At 41.0% G+C, this 17,681-nt stretch overlaps 2 protein-coding genes across 3 annotated transcripts in view; one reads left to right on the top strand and one right to left on the bottom strand.

Moving 5' to 3' along the window:
* Window positions 1-4,051, bottom strand: part of COL4A4 (collagen type IV alpha 4 chain) — a 120,598-nt gene extending 116,547 nt beyond the window's left edge. Inside the window, exon 1 of the mRNA XM_087424752.1 lies at window positions 2,783-4,051. The gene's annotated coding sequence lies outside the window, so the exon portion shown is untranslated. The remainder of the gene's footprint in view (window positions 1-2,782) is intronic.
* Window positions 4,052-5,716: 1,665 nt separating this feature from the next.
* Window positions 5,717-17,681, top strand: part of COL4A3 (collagen type IV alpha 3 chain) — a 138,939-nt gene continuing 126,974 nt past the window's right edge. For both annotated transcript variants that reach the window (XM_087424747.1, XM_087424746.1), the window contains exon 1: window positions 5,717-5,964. In XM_087424747.1, coding sequence (XP_087280873.1) covers window positions 5,878-5,964 — 87 coding nt within the window. In that variant the 5' untranslated portion in view covers window positions 5,717-5,877. The remainder of the gene's footprint in view (window positions 5,965-17,681) is intronic.

Raw genomic sequence — 17,681 nt, 5'->3', positions numbered from 1 at the left:
CTACCAAACATTCAAAGAAGACTTAATACCTATCCTTCTCAAACTCTTCCAAAAAATTGAGGAGGCGGGGGAAGCTCCCTAACTCATTCTACAAAGCCGACATTACCCTGATACCAAATCCGGACAAGGACTGCACAAAAAAAGAAAACTACAGGCCAATATCACTGATGAACATCGATGCAAAAATCCTCAACAAAATACTAGCAAATCGCATACAACAATACGTTAAAAAGATTATACACCATGATCAAGTGGGATTTATTCCAGGTATGCAGGGATGGTTCAACATTCACAAATCAATCAATGTAATACACCACATTAATAAAATGAAGAATAAAAATCACATGATCATCTCAACAGATGCAGAGAATGCATTTGACAAGATACAGCATCCATTTATGATAAAAAGTCTGAATAAAATGGGTATAGAAGGAAAGTACCTCAACATAATAAAGGCCATATGTGACAAACCCAAAGCTAATATCATCCTCAATGGTGAAAAACTGAAACCTATCCCTCTAAGAACAGGAACCAGACAAGGATGCCCACTGTCACCACTCCTATTTAACATAGTACTCGAAGTCCTAGCCAGAGCAATCAGGCAAGAGAAAGAAATAAAAGGGATCCAAATTGGAAAGGAAGAGTGAAACTGTCATTATTTGCAGATGACATGATTTTATATATAGAAAACCCTAAAGAATCCACCAGAAAACTTTTAGAAGTAATAAACGAATATGGTAAAGTTGCAGGATACAAAATCAACATACAAAAATCAGTTGTATTTCTATACACTAACAACGAAGTTGCAGAAAGAGAAATTAAGAATACCATCCCATTTACAATTGCAACAAAAACAATAAAATACCTAGGAATAAAATTAACCAAAGAGGTGAAAGAGCTGTACACAGAAAACTATAAAACATTGCTTAAAGAAAAAGAAGACACAAAGAAATGGAAAGATATTCCGTGCTCTTGGATTGGAAGAATTAACATAGTTAAGATGCCCATACTTCCTAAAGCCATCTATAGATTCAATGCAATCCCTATCAAAGTTCCAACAACATTCTTCACCGAAATAGAACAAAGAATCCTAAAATTTATATGGAACAACAAAAGACCCCGAATAGCTAAAGGAATCCTGAGAAAAAAGAACAAGGTGGAGGTATCACACTCCCTGATTTCAAAATATACTACAAAGCTATAGTAACCAAAACAGCATGGTACTGGCACAAAAACAGACACACAGATCAATGGAATAGAATCGAAAGCCCAGAAATAAACCACACATCTATGGACAGATAATCTTAGACAAAGGAGCTAAGAACATACAATGGAGAAAAGAAAGTCTCTTCAACAAACAGTGTTGGGAAAACTGGATAGCCACATGCAAAAAAAATGAAAGTAGACCCTTACCTTACACCATACACAAAAATTAACTCCAAATGGATTAAAGACTTGAATGTAAGACCTGAAACTATGAAACTTCTAGAAGAAAACATAGGCAGTACACTTTTTGACATTGGTCTTAGCAACATATTTTCAAGCACCATGTCTGACAGGGCAAGAGAAACAATAGAAAAAATAAGCAAATGGGACTACATCAAACTAAAAAGCTTCTGCATAGCAAAGGAAACCATCAACAAAACGAAAAGACAACCTAACAATTGGGAGAAGATATTTGCAAACCATACATCTGATAAGGGGTTAATCTCCAAAATATATAAAGAACTCATGCATCTCAACAAAAAAACTAACAACCCAATTAAAAAATGGGCAAAAGACCTGAACAGACATTTCTCCAAAGAAGATATACTGATGGCCAACAGACACATGAAAAGATGTTCAAAATCATTAACTATCAGGGAAACACAAATCAAAACTACAATGAGATACCACCTCAAGCCCATCAGAATGGCTATAGTTAACAAGACAGGAAACAACATGTGTTGGAGAGGATGTGGAGAGAAGGGAACTCTCATACACTGCTGGTGGGAGTGCAAACTGGTGCAGCCACTATGGAAAACAGTATGGAGATTCCTCAAAAAATCTACCATATAGATAGAACTACCATATGATCCAGCTATTCTACTGCTGGGTGTTTATCCAAAGAACTTGAAAACACCAATGCGTAAAGATACATGCACCCCTGTGTTCCTTGCAGCGTTATTCACAATAGCCAAGACTTGGAAGCAACCTAAGTGCCCAACAAGGGACGAATGGATAAAGAAGATGTAGTATATATACACAATGGAACACTACTCAGCCATAAGAAACGATAAAATCCAGCCATTTGTGACAACATGGATGGACATTGAGGGCATTATGCAAAGTGAAATAAGTCAGAGCGAGAAGGTCAAATACTGTATGATTTTCTTCATTAAGTAGTAGATAATAACAACAATAAACAAAACATAGAGACAGAGATTGGACTGGCGGTTACCAGAGAGGAATGGGGGAGGGAGGAGGGCAAAAGGGATAATTGGGCACATGTGTGTGGTGATGGGTTGTAATTAGTATTTGGGTGGTGAACATGATGTAATCTATGCAGAAATAGAAGTATAATGATGTACACCTGTAATTTATACAATGTTATAAACCAATGTTACTGCAATAAACAAAAAATTTTAAAAAAATAATTCTGGTTAATTGACACCACCTAATGAGAGTACCAAACATTGTACTAAAGGAGGGTGTGTGTACGTGATGAGGTGGTTAGGTATGGGTGGTTACATTTGGCTTTTAGGCAAGCTACTTCTCAAAGTTTAATGTGTGGATGAATCACCTGTAGCTCCTAGTGAATACAGGCTCTGATTCAGTGGGTCTGGGGTGGTGCCTGGGGTTCTGCATTTCTATCCAGCTCTCCAGGATGCCAAAGATGGTGCTTCCGGGGATGCCAAGTAGCAAGGTTCTAGATGCCTTAGCATCCGTTGATCTCAAGGGAGCTAGTGGGGTGTGCTTGCCTGCCCCTTTACTACTGAGCTGAGAAGAACATCTCTACCTTGTGCCACCATTTCTCATCAGGTCCACCTTATTTTCCTTGATGCAACTGGAGAATCTGATTCCAATATGTGATTGTTTGTGAAGACCCTCACAAAAGGCTTCCAATGGACTACTACATGAGATTCCTACAACTCCTTGAGGTGGGTACAACCATTATGCTCATTTTACAAGAGAGAAGACCCCAGCCCAGAAAGGTTAGGTCACACTAATAAATGTGAAAAGGATTCAAAATCCAGAGTCTATTCCAGAGACCAAGCTCTTAACCACTGCTTCCTCCTTATTGTATTGACATCACAAGTTTCTTTCCTGTTCTGTTGCAGCAGCAGAAGTGAAGTGCGGTTGACTGCTGCCTCTCATTCCAAAGTTGATAAAGCCAAGTCTGGTCTTCTGTCAAAAGGACTTGGTTTCAAGAAAAGGCAATTAAAATCCAAATCGAGAAATCTTCCAGAATTCAGCAAAAAGAAGGAGCATTTAACGCTAGCACTGAAAGATTTTTTTTTTTTTCTAGGAAGTAACTTCAATCCCTGCAAGATTATCATAGGCCTCTTGGAATTCTTGGACACTGTTCTTTTATCAACAGAGCACCTGATGTCCTATCTAACAAGGATGGCAGGAAAGGGTCCGTAGGAGCCCTCTCTGTCAATGAAGAGAAGCCATTACGTACTACACTGTAGCATCCGTGGCCTGGGCACACATAAGTCTTAATAAAGAGTTTAATATACATATGTCCTTTTTGTTATTCTACTAAGAAGAGACCCTAATTCAATGCAGCTAACTGAAATATGCATGTAAAACAGTGGCTCTCAGACTTGCTTGCACATGGGACTCTCCAGGGAGCTTGAAAACACACTGATGCCTGAGTGGTACCGCTGGAACAGCTGGTGTCATTGGCCTGGGATGAACTGCGTATCAGGACTTTTAGAGGCTCCTTAGGAGATTCTAACGTATAGCCACAGTTGACAATCACTGGCAAAAAAAACAGAGGGAAGACTATAATATTCACTCTATAGCCAAAAAAAAAAAACAGGAGAGTATCTTCATTCATTCACTGTCAAGGTTTTGCCAACGTATATATCTACATAGGTCTAACACACTAATAGACCCCATTCTAATTGCAAGCAAATGATTCTCCACAATCAGTGACCAAACCACATATTTCACACTTGGTGTTTGAAGACCAGCTACTACAGATGTCAGCAACACTTCCCCAAAGCAGGGCTTCTTCTCCTGGAGATGGAATTCAGGTGGTCTGTGAATTTGCATGGGATGGGAACAAAAGTTACACCTCTATTTTCACTAACCTGTCCTGAAAGTTCAGCACTTCCTTCAGTTATGAATCTAGGCAACAAACCACAACGGTATTGTCAGTTCTCGAAAGTTTGCACCCACTGGCATTTTCATGTCACATGTCAGTTTTGCAGTCATCACCACTTGGAGATTATAGTTGTTTAATAGATCTGCTGTTTGATCTAGGTATTTAATGCAATAATACTGATGCATGCCTGTTCGTATATCATGACTTTAATACTTTGATAATTGTATTCCAGTAAAACTGATTTAATTGCATTTTATGTATTTAATAACATTATTCTGAGAGGGGTCTAAATGCTTCACCAGAGCCAACGTGGTCGGGGCACAAGAAAGGGGAACGAGCCCTGCTCTGAAGCCAGTGCCCTCACCAGCCAGACACTGTACATTTGCATCCAAGGCCACCTCCACTAAGGGCACTCTCAGGAGGGAGACACCCTGGACAATGCTGGCTCTTGCTTTCCCCCCGCATTTCCGCAGATAAGATTTAGCCTGAAAAAGCCAGTTCAACGCAGCAGAGAATAGGATGGTCTTTCTCTTTTCCCTCAGCTGCCTCTTGCTCTTGGCAGTTCACAGTGCCCCGACTGCCAGGCCGGTAACTCGAGCCTCCAAATTAATCAAAACACACTGCACCCAGTTCAAGCCCAAGCAGATGAGCCCCGGAGGCAGACAAGCTCTCCTCTGGTGACCCTCAGGCCCCAATTCCTCAGTTCCGCCCGCCTCCCCGCGTGCCTCACCCTTGGATGCCAGGCTTCCTCCACTGCCTCCCCCAGGCAGGTGCCCAGGCCCTGGGGCAGTGCTTGCCCAGATTGGGTGGTGGGCGCCTTATCCAGGGGTCGCCCGAAGCGCCGGGAGCCGCCTCCTCGGCCGCCCGCGCGACGAGCACCTCCCGGCTGCGCAGCGCCCAGATCCACGCGCGCCCTGGTGGCCTCTTCACTGCGCTCTCACTGCCAAGTCCGGGGGCTGCAAGCTGGAGGAGGGTTGCAGAAGGGAAAGCGGCGAGATGGCACAGCCGCGAGAGCCGGGAGCGAGCGGGGCCGCCGAGTGCCAACGCCCAGCGCGCCTCTTGCTTAATTTGGGCACGGCCTCTGGCCACTCCCTCCGCCCTGCTCGGCCGCCACCCCATCGCACACCCCCAAAATTCCTCACCTCCGACCCGCGCCCCCTGCCCCAGCTAGGCCTCAAGACCTTGGAAGCATCACCTTCCTGACCTCTTACCCTGGATCCGCGCCCACCTGCCCCGCAGGCGCGCAGCCCTTTCTCGCCTCCTGGGCACGATGCCCAGCGGCAGAGGCGCATTGCCTCGCGAGTCGGTGGGGGGGTGGGGGGGTGGGGAGGGCGGGGAACGAGGGCGGGACCTGAGCCACTTCTTCCCTCCCTTGGAGCCACAGTCAAAAGCTTCGGTGGCGAGGGACGGACAGCGCGGCTGAGCCCTACAAAACCCGCCCCGGGCCGGCTGGCGAGGCGAGCTTCCCAGCCGGGCTCCCCAACCCGCGCCGCGCAGGGGACGCGGTGGCCGGAGAGCCTGCGTGTCCCTGGACACGCCGGGGCTCTGAGCGGGCGCCCACCATGCGCCCCGGGAGGGCGCCAAGACCGCCCGCACTGCTGCTGCCGTTCCTGCTGGTGCTCCTGGCGGCGGCACCCGCGGCGGGCAAGGTGAGTGCGGGGCGGCGCGACCCCGGCCCCACCCGCGGGGCCCTGTTCTCGAGCCCCTGCCCGGTGGGTGCGGTGGCTGCGGGCCCCACGCAGGTCCTTGGGCGGGCAGCGTGGGGACCCGAGCAAGCGGGGATGCCCGGGGAACAGGTGGAATGCGCGGGGTTGAAAGAAGAGGCGAGGAGGAAGATTGACCAGTTCCCTAGGAGTCGAGGGGGTGGGGGTGGGGGGGCTTCCAGAGGTGGATAGATCCATCGATCGATCTATCGATCGATCGATGGATAGATAGATATTGCCAGGGGTAAGTGAGAACGCCGGATATAGAGGCACGCGATGTCCCCTTGGTGAATCAGAGCAGGCAGCATGGCCTGGCAGAGAGCAGAGGGCTGGGAGTGGAAACCTGCGCCGGAATCCCAGCCCTGCCACTTCCTAGATGTCACCTCACACTGAACTCTGACCTCTCTGGGGCTCGGTTTCCTCCTTGTCAAAACTTGCCCTCGAGTGCCCCATTAATATTGTTGGGAAAAGCAAATGCCACCACTGAAAAGTTAATAGCACCTTAGAAATAGAACTCATGTTAGGATAAATTAAACAGTCTGTCACCTTGATTTCTGTTTGGAGCTTGAGAGACCCTGGATTCATTTAAATCTACCCCATATTTCTTATTCTTTGCAGTTAAAGATAAATTGGGTGTCCTCGAAACTGTTATGAGTCCTCGACTTGCCTGACTTGATTTTAACTTGTGAAAGTGAAATTTAACTTCGCAGATGTCTTCTGTGATTTTTACACTTAAAAAATTAATTGGGGATGGTAACAGTGTAAGTTTCATTTCCAGGAATGAGCAGATTTTTACAATTTCATGATTGAGATTGTGACTGGAAATCAGTAGTCACATGGATATGTGTTATGTGAAAAAATTTTTACAACGTACAGCCACGTGTAATTAAGTATTTTTCTTTTAAATTAAGACATTGTGTATTAAGCTAAAACCCTTCTGATCACTTCGATACCTTTCCCCCTCCTCATCTAAACAGAGGTATCCATTCTCACCACTTCAAGTTTCTTTCCAGACATTTTCTATGTATTTACGTACAGATATATGGGCCCACAAACAATGTGTTTTTGTTTGTGTTTTTTAACATAATTGATACCATATACCTATGCTGTATATACCCTTTTGCAACCTACAGATCTGTCCGTGTCACTATTTAAGATAGATTTCCCTCTTTTTCTTTTTGCCCTGTTGCGTTGTTTTCCACAATATGAATATGCCAAAATTAATGGAACCATTCCCCTATTGATGTACATTTAGGTTATTTAGTGTTTTACGTTCTAAAAGATTTTGTAATCCATGGAATCTCTTCATGTAGCTGGTTCTAACAAAAATACACTTTGCCCAACCCAGGTAGCTCAGTATTTCTGGGCATGATGGATAAAGTCAGTGTAGACTGTCTACAGCTTTCATCCAGGAACAATTAAATCAACAAGCAGAAAACCTAAAGGAAGTGTGTGTTGTGGGAAGGCCTGGGGAGGAGTTCCAGAGCAGGGTTTGCATATCCTTCTAGGCTCTAAAGAAGAGCAGAGCTTAGGGGGGGAGGGAGAAGGAGGGGAGGAATTACACATGTGTAAAGATCAGCCTGAAAAAGTGATGCTAGGTGATCATGCAACCTCGAATTATACCAATTTTCAATTATATTGTCATATTTCCTTATTATTTCTTACATGTAAAATATTTTGGCTTGAGTTTGGCCAAATCTTGATGATTTTTTGCTGATATTACAATTAATCCATTTGTATTATTTTTATGATCACGTGAAGCAAGCCTTTGTTAAAATTTACAAGAATTATCATTTCCATTGCACCTGCTGAATTACACAGAAAATATCATTAGAAACCAGGAAACCTTCACCCCGTAGAGAAAAAGAGTCACAGCAAGTTAACTGATAACTGGTCGACACGGTGCCAGCATCGCTTCCTCCACAGGGTGACTCTGGTGCTGAGCGAGGCACTTGACCTCTCTGAGCCTCGGTTTTCTCATCTGTAAAACGAGGGAGTTGAAATCCCTGGTGGGGCCAGCAGGTGAAGAATGAGTGAGGCATTGGGATAAGAGGCAGTCCTCAGGGGCAACCAATTCTTGGCATTCTAGAATTCAGGCTCGGGAATGCAGAATCCTTGCTTTTTCGGGAGAGAAGCTGGGAGTCTAGTTTCCATGAGAAATCTCTCAAATTCTAGATATTAGCAAATAAGTCAAAACTTTACAAAACACAGTGTTTTTTTGTAAAGAGTTAAACAAACGTATGGCCAAACAACATGTAAGTGAGGGCTAAATTTAGCCTTTGGGCCATCATATTCATCATCTTTGTGATGTGCTGGTTAAAGACATGTTTTGCTCTAAATTTCTGCAATTTTGCTTTAGCACTTCTTAAAACAGGGAGACAGTAGTGGTGTCGGGGCCACAGTCTGAGTTCAGACAAGATGGAACTGTCCACCCACACAATTTCTTCTGAAGCCCCTGAGTGAAATCCCTCTACTGCTTTGCTATAGGCATCCAGTTCCAGGCCAGGCTGTTTAGTGCATCCCCAGATTTTCTAGCTCTTTCAAGCCCAGCTCATCAGCTTGAAACTGGGAGGCACTTTGTTATTGCCTTAGACAGTAGGTCTGGGAGGACAGCTAGAGACAGCTCCTTCTCTGGTATCTGGAGACGGTGAGGGTCATGGTTTGAGATACCATCACGGTTTATCCTTCCTCTTTTTGCCTTAAAATTCCAGACAATGCACAAATGTGACAGGCAAATATCAGAAGTTGAGCAACAGCTGCATTTAGGAAGGATGATTTCTTGACTGCTTTTGTTTTTAAATTTAAAAAATTAAGTTGAATTAGAAAACATTTCAGACAAACAAAAAGTAATGTAACAGACACCAATTTCTCTCTCCCAGAGATTAAGCAAGTATTAATAAGCTTTGACCTGTTTGCTCTCACATCTCTCCCTTTAAGAAAAACAATATATTAATACAGAAAGTCATACACATATTCTTTGCCCCCTCTTCGTGTGTGTGTGTGTATTAGTCACAATAAAAAATAAATACTGTATTATTATTTTGTGGTCCTTCAAATGTAATAATTGATTTCATGTTACACATACCTATTGAAGATTGCTTGTACCACTCATATTTTATTTTTGGATTTTATCACTGTAGATACATATAGATTTGATTTATTTATATACATATAGATGTGATAGCTGCTGCATAGTATCCAATTATATAAATAAAGCACAGTTTATTTCTTCATCCCCTAAACACAGTAAGTTTATTTCCATGTTTTCATTTTACAGAGTTGGAAGGTACATCTTTGTAGATGTACCATTGTGACAACTAGATTTTTAATTCCTTGGTGGACTTCAAAGAGGGCTCATAGACAAAGCATATTTTAAATTTTATTAGGAATAGTCAAATTGATCTCCAAAAGGGTTATATCAACAGTGTACCAGGTTACCTATTTCCTCATATCCTCTGCAGAACTTGGTGTGCTTAGATGTTAGTGGGTGTGAAATAGGATCTTGTTTTGACCAGCGAGTTTATGAATCTTCTTGTGTTTTAACTGGAGGCTTTATATTTCCCTCAGAGTGAATTGCGTGGAGAACTATTTTCATATTTGTCTGTTGTGGCCTTTGCCTTTTTTGTTGCTAATTAATTAGGAGTTATTAGTATATTTGGACACCAGACTTTTGCCATTTAAATGTGCAGCAAATGTTTTATTCCAATCTTTGGTTTATCCTTTCATTTAGTTATTGGTGCCTTCATGTAGAACATTTTCTTTTCATTCTAATCTCAAACTTATCCGTCTTTTCCTTGATATTTTGCATTTTGCATCTTGTTGAAGAAATCCTTTCCTCCCCTGGGATTATAAAAATGTTCTTCTACATTAAAAAAAAAAACAGTTTTACAGTTTAACTCTTTTCCATTTAGGATTCTTAATCCTGGAATTGTTTTCTACTTATGGGATATGATTTTATCTTTTTCCATATAGATAATAAATTAGCCCAGCGTTATTTATTGAATAGTTCCTTATTTCCCTCACTGCTTTGCAGTGTTACTTCTGCAAACACGTGCACCCAGCGCTCATTCATATATGGGTCTGTTTATTTAGGTCTTTAATTTCTCACAATATTTTAGAGTTTTCTGTTTCTTTAATTTCCAAATATTTGATATTTTTAGTGCTATTGTAAATGGTATATTTTTTAAAATTTAATAATCTATTAAAGATAAGGCAAAACATAGTTGAATTTTGTATTTTGACTTTGATCAAGCAACTTTGAAGAGTTCCAATGCATTTAAGGCTAAAAAATTCCCCCCATATACTGCTTTAGCTGCATCCCACAGATTTTAATAAGCAATATTTTAATATCAAGTTCAAAATCTGTTCTAATTGATTTCTTTGTCTCATGGGTTGTTTAGATGTTTATTTCTTAATTTCCAAACTTAGGGAGATTTCCTAGTTATCTTTTTGTTATTGAATTGTGGTAGAGATTATATTCTGACTTCAAAGATCTCTATGTATGTCAATTAGGTCAAGATTTTTTATGATGTTTTTAAAATTGTAATGCATGTGTACATGTGTTTTTCATATATCCTACTCAGTGGATATTTAATCTGAATTCTGTACTTTTCATCAAATCTTCAAAATTTTCAGGCGTTACTTTTTTATGTTCTCCTTCTCCACTCTCTCTCCTCATGGCATTCCTAGGATACATGCTGGATCTTCTCATCTTTTTCTCCAGTTCTTCCAACCTCTTGTTTTTGTTTTTGTTTTGTTGTGTTTTTTGTGAGGAAGATTAGCCCTGAGCTAACATCTGTGCCAATCTTCCTCTATTTTGTATATGGGATGCCGCCACAGCACGGCTTGATAAATGATGCGTAGGTCCATGCCTGGGGTCTGAACCTGCGAACCCCAGGCTGCAAAAACAAGCATGTGAACTTAACCACTTTGCCACTGGGCCAGCCCCTCTCCTAACTTCTTATATCAGATACCTTTCGTATACCACTCAGATCCTCTTGGCCTCACTTTGCTCCTGGGCAATGGACTTGTACTTCCCCCAGCTGCCACCTTGGCCATAGACTTTCTATGAGCACAGCCTGATGGTTCCTCTAGACTCTGTCTCCTGGCTTCCTGTTGTACCCTAGAAGTGTAGGCCATTAACACCTGTGGGGCAAATCTTTGAGCAGTGCAAGATGGGAGCCATTGGATAAATTCTTCTCGTCTCCCCACAGAAGAAGGGTCCTGAGTGCACACGTTCACACAGACTCTCCATGAGACCAGTCACCAGTTGTCCTCGAGACCAAGCTGTAGCAAATCGAGGTTTTCCCTCACATGCTGTTTCCCTTATGCTCTATTCTGTGCAAAGTCCTCACATCTATCTTCCGATTTTTAATTCTTCTACTGTTTGTAATTTTCAGTAGATTTTCAATCTATTGTAATTTTCAATAATGATAAAGAACTCTGGAATCATTCAACATGGGTCATAATCTCAGATCTATTAATTACCAGCTTTTAAATTTTTGTCTCAGTTCCGTCCTCTTAAAATGGAAGTAACAGACCCACTTCAGGATTTTATGAGGATTAAATGACTTAACACACAAACACACAATTTACATGCCTGTCACACAATAATCAATCAATCAATTAACTACCATTATTGTGATTCAGTAAGTTTTAATTTTCAATGACTATTCCTACTTCTAGAATTTCTATTTGAAGTCCAAGTCTGTCTGGGAATTTTTTCTTTTTTTTTGGTCTTTTCTTATCATACTTCCCCACCCCCCGCCCGGCCTTTTTTAATGCCTTTAATCATTTTACATAGACCTATTTTATATTATTTTTCTAATTTTTTTTCTATTATTTCAAAGTCTGGGAGTGTATCTTGTTTCTTCTGTCTATTGATTCCCACCCATGGGGAGACAAGGTGAATGAGAGATTTGGGGAAAATAAGCCTCCTCTGTCGTCACAGACTGCCCCACCCATTTCACCTCGTTGCTCACAGATGGAGCTATCCTGCTTTGGGAGAAAAAAAGAGCAAAGGAGTTCTGTGGCTTCCAGGGGATTTTTGCCCCCTAGCATGGACATCCCCTGGGGGAAGGGACAGCACCAAACATATTTCCTTTCATGTTCTCAAGGTTATCCTCCCCCAGTTCCCTCCCACTGCCCACTTCCTCCAAACACACTAGCCTTCTATTTCATGGGCTAGAGGTCAAGGTCAACAACAGCAAAGCCGCCAGCTTCCTCTCTCTGATCAGACTCAGGCCCTCCTCCTTGAGTGTTTCTCTGGAGTTACAGTAGCTGGTTTGTTTCCAGGCATGATCTTTGAAAAAACTATGAATTAATTTGTCCCTGTAGTTCCCTTATAATTTTTGTGGTGTTACCCAGAGCCCAATAATGACTGCCTAGTGTGAACTATGAGTCAAGTTAACTTTGTTAAACATTGCAGTTGATTAAAACCCTCCAACCCATCAGCGTATGATTCTGACGGCAGAGCTGTCTGGTTTGCAAATGCCCTGTGGTCCTTCATCCGTGTGGATTGGACCATATCATGCTGTGGCTTTCAGCCAAAACACATCCATCCACCACGGAGTAAAAGATTTTCCAAGATCAGTAAAAACGCACAGCACTCAGAGCATTTTGTTCTACAAAGTTTATATCTGGCCTCAGCCTAAACTTTTCAGTCATAACAGGCTTTCACTGTAGGTCATTTATTTCACCTCTGTTTTCAGTTTAAGAAAATAAGGAAACCAGGATTATATAAACTTCTTAATGGAATAGATATTTTCTGTGTCAGCCCTACGACCATGGCCTTCAACAGTTACTTAGCCTCTCTGAGTCGTCTTTCTACAAATCTGATAAGAACGCATCTTACTCCCAAGTTCTACATTTATCTCACGAGATATAATTGCTGGCTCTTGTCTTCCCAAAGCGCCCATGTCAGTCTTTCCATTCTTCCTGGAGTTCCTCATGTTACTGTCAATTAAGGCCTCTGGCTTCTGGTACATTTTCTAGCCAAGACTGAATTAAATTATATTGGCTCTATAATTTTCCACTTTACACGCTTTCATAAGTTTAGATAAACAAACGTCTATGTCTGTGTCATCCAATAGAAATGTAGTGTGAGCCATAATTATGAGCCACACAAGTAATTTAAAATTGTCCAGTAACCACGTTAAAAAATAAAAAGAAACAGATGAAATTAACTTTAATACATTTTATTTATCCCAGTACATCCATAATATTATCATTTCGACATGCAATCACTATTAAAAACATTAATAGATATTTTACGATATTTTTTCCGATTAAGTTTTCAAAATCTCTTGTCTATTTTGGACTTCTAGAACATCTCAATTCAGATTAGCCACATTTCAAATGTGGCTACCATCCTGGACAACAAAGAGCTATATAAATGGCATCCAGATATGAGAGAGGGATACAGTCCGTAAGGTCATATCTCTGGATAGAACACACTTCGTATGATTATTTGCCATGAGAAATAAACACGTGTCAAAATGACAAATTTTAATTAGAGACAGTAAATCAGCATGGGTTGTGCCTAAATATCTGTGCAACTTTTTCTCCAGAAAATTAAGATAGTTGGCCTTGGCTGCAATGCTTAAAGCTACACAAATTACCATTGGTACATATTTAATTATATTGCCTCATTATCAAAATATGAGTAACTCATGTACGTGAATAATTGAAGAAACATCACAAAAATAGCAAACACTTAGTAAAAGTGATGGAGAAAAGGAGAAATATATTGAAAACCAACCTGCCATCCCTTGCCTTTCATTTTAAGCTATAAACTAAATTGTCACTGGAATTCAGCCAGGTAACAAGTTTAGTTTTACCTGGAACAAATTACTTCCAAAAGGATCTCGATATTTCTTATCTGAAAATGCTAGTACTATATCCATTGCAGATAAAGCACTCAACACAATGCCTGGTACAAACTAAGTACTCAGCTTTTATATTCTAGCTGTAATTACTTTATTATTATTATTCAAAGCAGGAAGGAAATAGGACAGAGACATGGGCATATGTTTAGGTGCTGGGGATTCACTGATAAATGAAACAGTCTGAATGGCTGGCCATAGTGGAGTTGGGAGTCTAGGGGACAGGGAAGAGAGACAACACCCCAGTAAACAAACCTGTAACTATGGCTTGTGGTGCCTGCTAGGAGAGACTAGGATGAGTTGATGGAGAAAGAGAAGTTTCACCTTGGCTGGAGGTGGTTGGGGAACACATTTCTGAGGAACCAGCTCACAAGCTAAGGCCTGATGTGGAGATAGTCTTGGGAAGCACTGAAGAATGTGGTCTAGGCAAGGGCATCTCAACGGTGGAGAGAGGAGAGACACTTCCAATTTTATGGCTCCTGGATTGTCAAAGAATAAAACCAAGACCAACAGAAGTTTAAAAAGAAGAAAAAGAGAAAGCTGAGTTCATTTACTCACCACGAAGGGAACTTATTCGCTGAATATTTTACTTGAATGGGGCGAGGGATGGGAAGCAGGGAGTCAGGGTGCCTCAGAGCGGGTGGGCGCATGATGTTGTGTTAATTAAGGATGGAAAATTGCTCACTGGATAGGATGGAATAGGTCCGCAGGCCTGCATGTGGCTGATCATTGTATAATTTTAATGTTAGTACTCAAATTAATATTTTAACAAAAAAGAGACAATGCAGTATGTTTATGCCATTCACAAGACAGTTGTTGCGTTAGTAGTGGATGAGTAATGAATTCACACTGTGACTTGGAAATGGGCCCATGTATAAAGGGATGTGATGAAAACGTTCTACTTGCCTTCCTGTTGACATGTGTCTGTCATCCTCTCCTCAGCCACACTGGGACGGGTCTGAATTTGCTGAATGTGGCTGTGAGGCCCTGGGCTGGAAGGTGAAGCTGGGCCAAACAGCCCTTGTCTCAGCTGACGCAGGCCTGGGCCAGAGAGGGCTCTAAGCCAGGGAGAGATGAAACCCAGTTAAGGATGTGGAAGGAAGTCAAGAGCTCTTCACTCAGAGGACCGGCAGCACCAGCCTCCCCCGGGCTGGTTAGGAAGGCAGAATGTCATGTTGGGCCCCACCCCTCACCTCCCTAACCAGCATCTGCGTTTTAACCAGCTCCACCAGGGATTCCCGGGCACCCTCTTGTCTGAGAACTGCGCCGGCCTTGGTAAGGACTCAGGAGGGTCCTCCAAATGCAGTATGATGGCACTGGAGTGTTTTACAAATGTGATGTGATCATGATTTTAAAGATCTGTATGGCTGACGCATGGAGAGGGTTAACTGCTCTCTCCTTGGGAACCCAGTCTACATAAGAGAGAAGTGACAAAGCAATAAACAAGTCTTGTTGATGCTTTTTCTTTCGATTCTGGTGCTTTGGAAGTCAGAAAGAGAGGAAGAGAGGAGAACCAGTTTAAATCAACATAGCAATTGCTCAATCTGTCCCTCTTAATTGATTCAGTGCAATTAATTTGATAATCATTTCTGTACATACAGAGGAAGGTTAAAAATCCAGTCCATGGTCTAATGCTCTGTACATACAATATCAGGCTATCAAAAAATATTTCCACATATTATGGTAGGTATTCTATATGTGCGTGTACATATAAATACCCACACATGTTTAAAGAGTCTTTGATATTCTCAGCATTTGGGTATTAATTGTTTCAGTGAGATAATGGTAAGAGAAAAACTAGTTCTCAGAGCTATTTAAAATGTAACCATATAAAAATCTTTGATTTTTCTGACAGTAGTTTTGGAGTAAGTTAGGAATTTTTCATTTTTAATCTTTAAGATGGATGTTTGTTAATTAGATTGTCATTCCAAATTGGTTTCTTAGAGAAGTGATCCTAATGTTTAAAAATGAGTTCAAGTGTATTTAGAAACCTTGGGAGATTTGTCATTATGTAGACAAAACAGTCAGGTCACTGGATTTTTTTCGCACCAGGATATTTTGTTGTTACATGAACTTCTCAGGGAAAAAGTTCTACAAGCGGAAAGTTGAGAAATCTGCAATATTTTCCCTTTGAATCAAATGACAAAGTAAGTCTGGAGAGACCCACGGCAACAAGGCTAATATTCATTTTCTTTGTTTAACCAGATGATAGGATAATTTTACGCTGTTTATTTATGTCTGATATTGGGAAAGCTGAAGAATTCACACGCTGGCTTCAAAAAAATATTTGTGTGTTGTACAAAATTTGGAAAATGTTTAAAAGTACAAATAGAAATACAAAAATAGAAACTATCCATATCATATTATCCGTAGACGACTACTGTTAACATTTTGGTCTATTCCCTTCTAAACTTTTTTTATTCCACTTTTTTCATCTAACGAGAGACTGGTGAAAATTTTCTGAATAATTATTCTAAATATCATTTCTAAATGTCTGTAGAGTACCTCACTGTAGCTTGGTACCATAACTTGTTTAAGTGATGCCCTTCTATTGAATATTTTGGTTATTTCCAATTGTTTAAAAATAATGCTACAGTGGAACTCCTTGAAGATAAACATTTACGAAAATCATGTTTTAAATAATTTTGTATGTAGATGCTTTCTTATCGAATGTCTGATTTTTGTGCATTTCTGAGTAAGATGGCAAGGTAATATCATTCCTGATTTACAGATGAGGGTCTGATCCGAGGGCATTCATCAAATTAGTGCAGGAAGTGAGTTTAGAATTGAGAGTCCTGGTTATTCAGGCTCTTTGGTGAGGCTCTTTCCTACCAGAAACTTCCCAGATAATAGAAAAGGAGTGTCAGATGCCACTTGATTCATCATTTAAATAACTAAGTGATATTTGAGATAAGATTGACTTTAAAAATGCTTTCTTTATCAAGAATGATTCCTGACTTTTATCCTTTTATAATCAAAACATCAGTGGAATATTTTTATTTACTGAAGTATTATTTGTTTCTGCAATCTAGAAACAGTTTATCCTAATTCCACATTGCTTCCCCTACTGATCCCCTTGAAGACAGGTGTCGTGTCTTATCCATCTTTGTGATCGCAGCTCATGGCATCACACTTGGTATTACTGGTCCTCAATGAATGTTTATGGAATTGGACCAACATTTTATTAAACACTAAAACTAAAAAAATCAATAAAGAAATAGTAGATTCTTGAGTCCTTTGGCATAAGAATAAAAACAAAACATTATTTCAGATGAAATAGTGAATGCTTCATTCATTAATTCGGCTAGATGTTGGGAACAAAGGCAGGTGAAACCAACACGGTCTCTCTTACTGTCATGGAGTATGCCACCAAATGAGGGGTTTAGATAAGTCCACAGACAATAACAATAAAATTATACATGCTATAACGGGGCAAATATAGAACAGCAAAATTTGAGTGAAGTTGAGAAGGCAGAATAAAGATCGATAAATATACAGAACAGTGAACACGCAGGCTTTATATTAAGCAAATATGTAAGGGCAATGGAGCCGGAAACTAGTAAGATTTCGGTGGCTTAAGAACACAGTTTATCTTTAAAGTCAAGTACTTGACAATGTTGGAATGAGTGCAGAAAGCAGCATGTCGAGTCCCTGGGTGGTGCCTTTACCTTCTTCCAGTCTCTGCCCCAGCTGGAGCCCTTCTCAGTTCTTAGCAGCTGTGCTCCAGGGTTTACACACGGACTGGATCCTCCTTATTTTGCCATGTTAGGCAAAAGCAGA

This window comes from Ceratotherium simum, chromosome 37 (genome assembly GCF_057802395.1).
Source record: "Ceratotherium simum simum isolate JZ-2026a chromosome 37, ASM5780239v1, whole genome shotgun sequence".
In the NCBI taxonomy this organism is placed as follows: Eukaryota; Metazoa; Chordata; class Mammalia; order Perissodactyla; family Rhinocerotidae; genus Ceratotherium; species Ceratotherium simum.
This window is presented reverse-complemented; position numbering and strand designations above follow the sequence as displayed.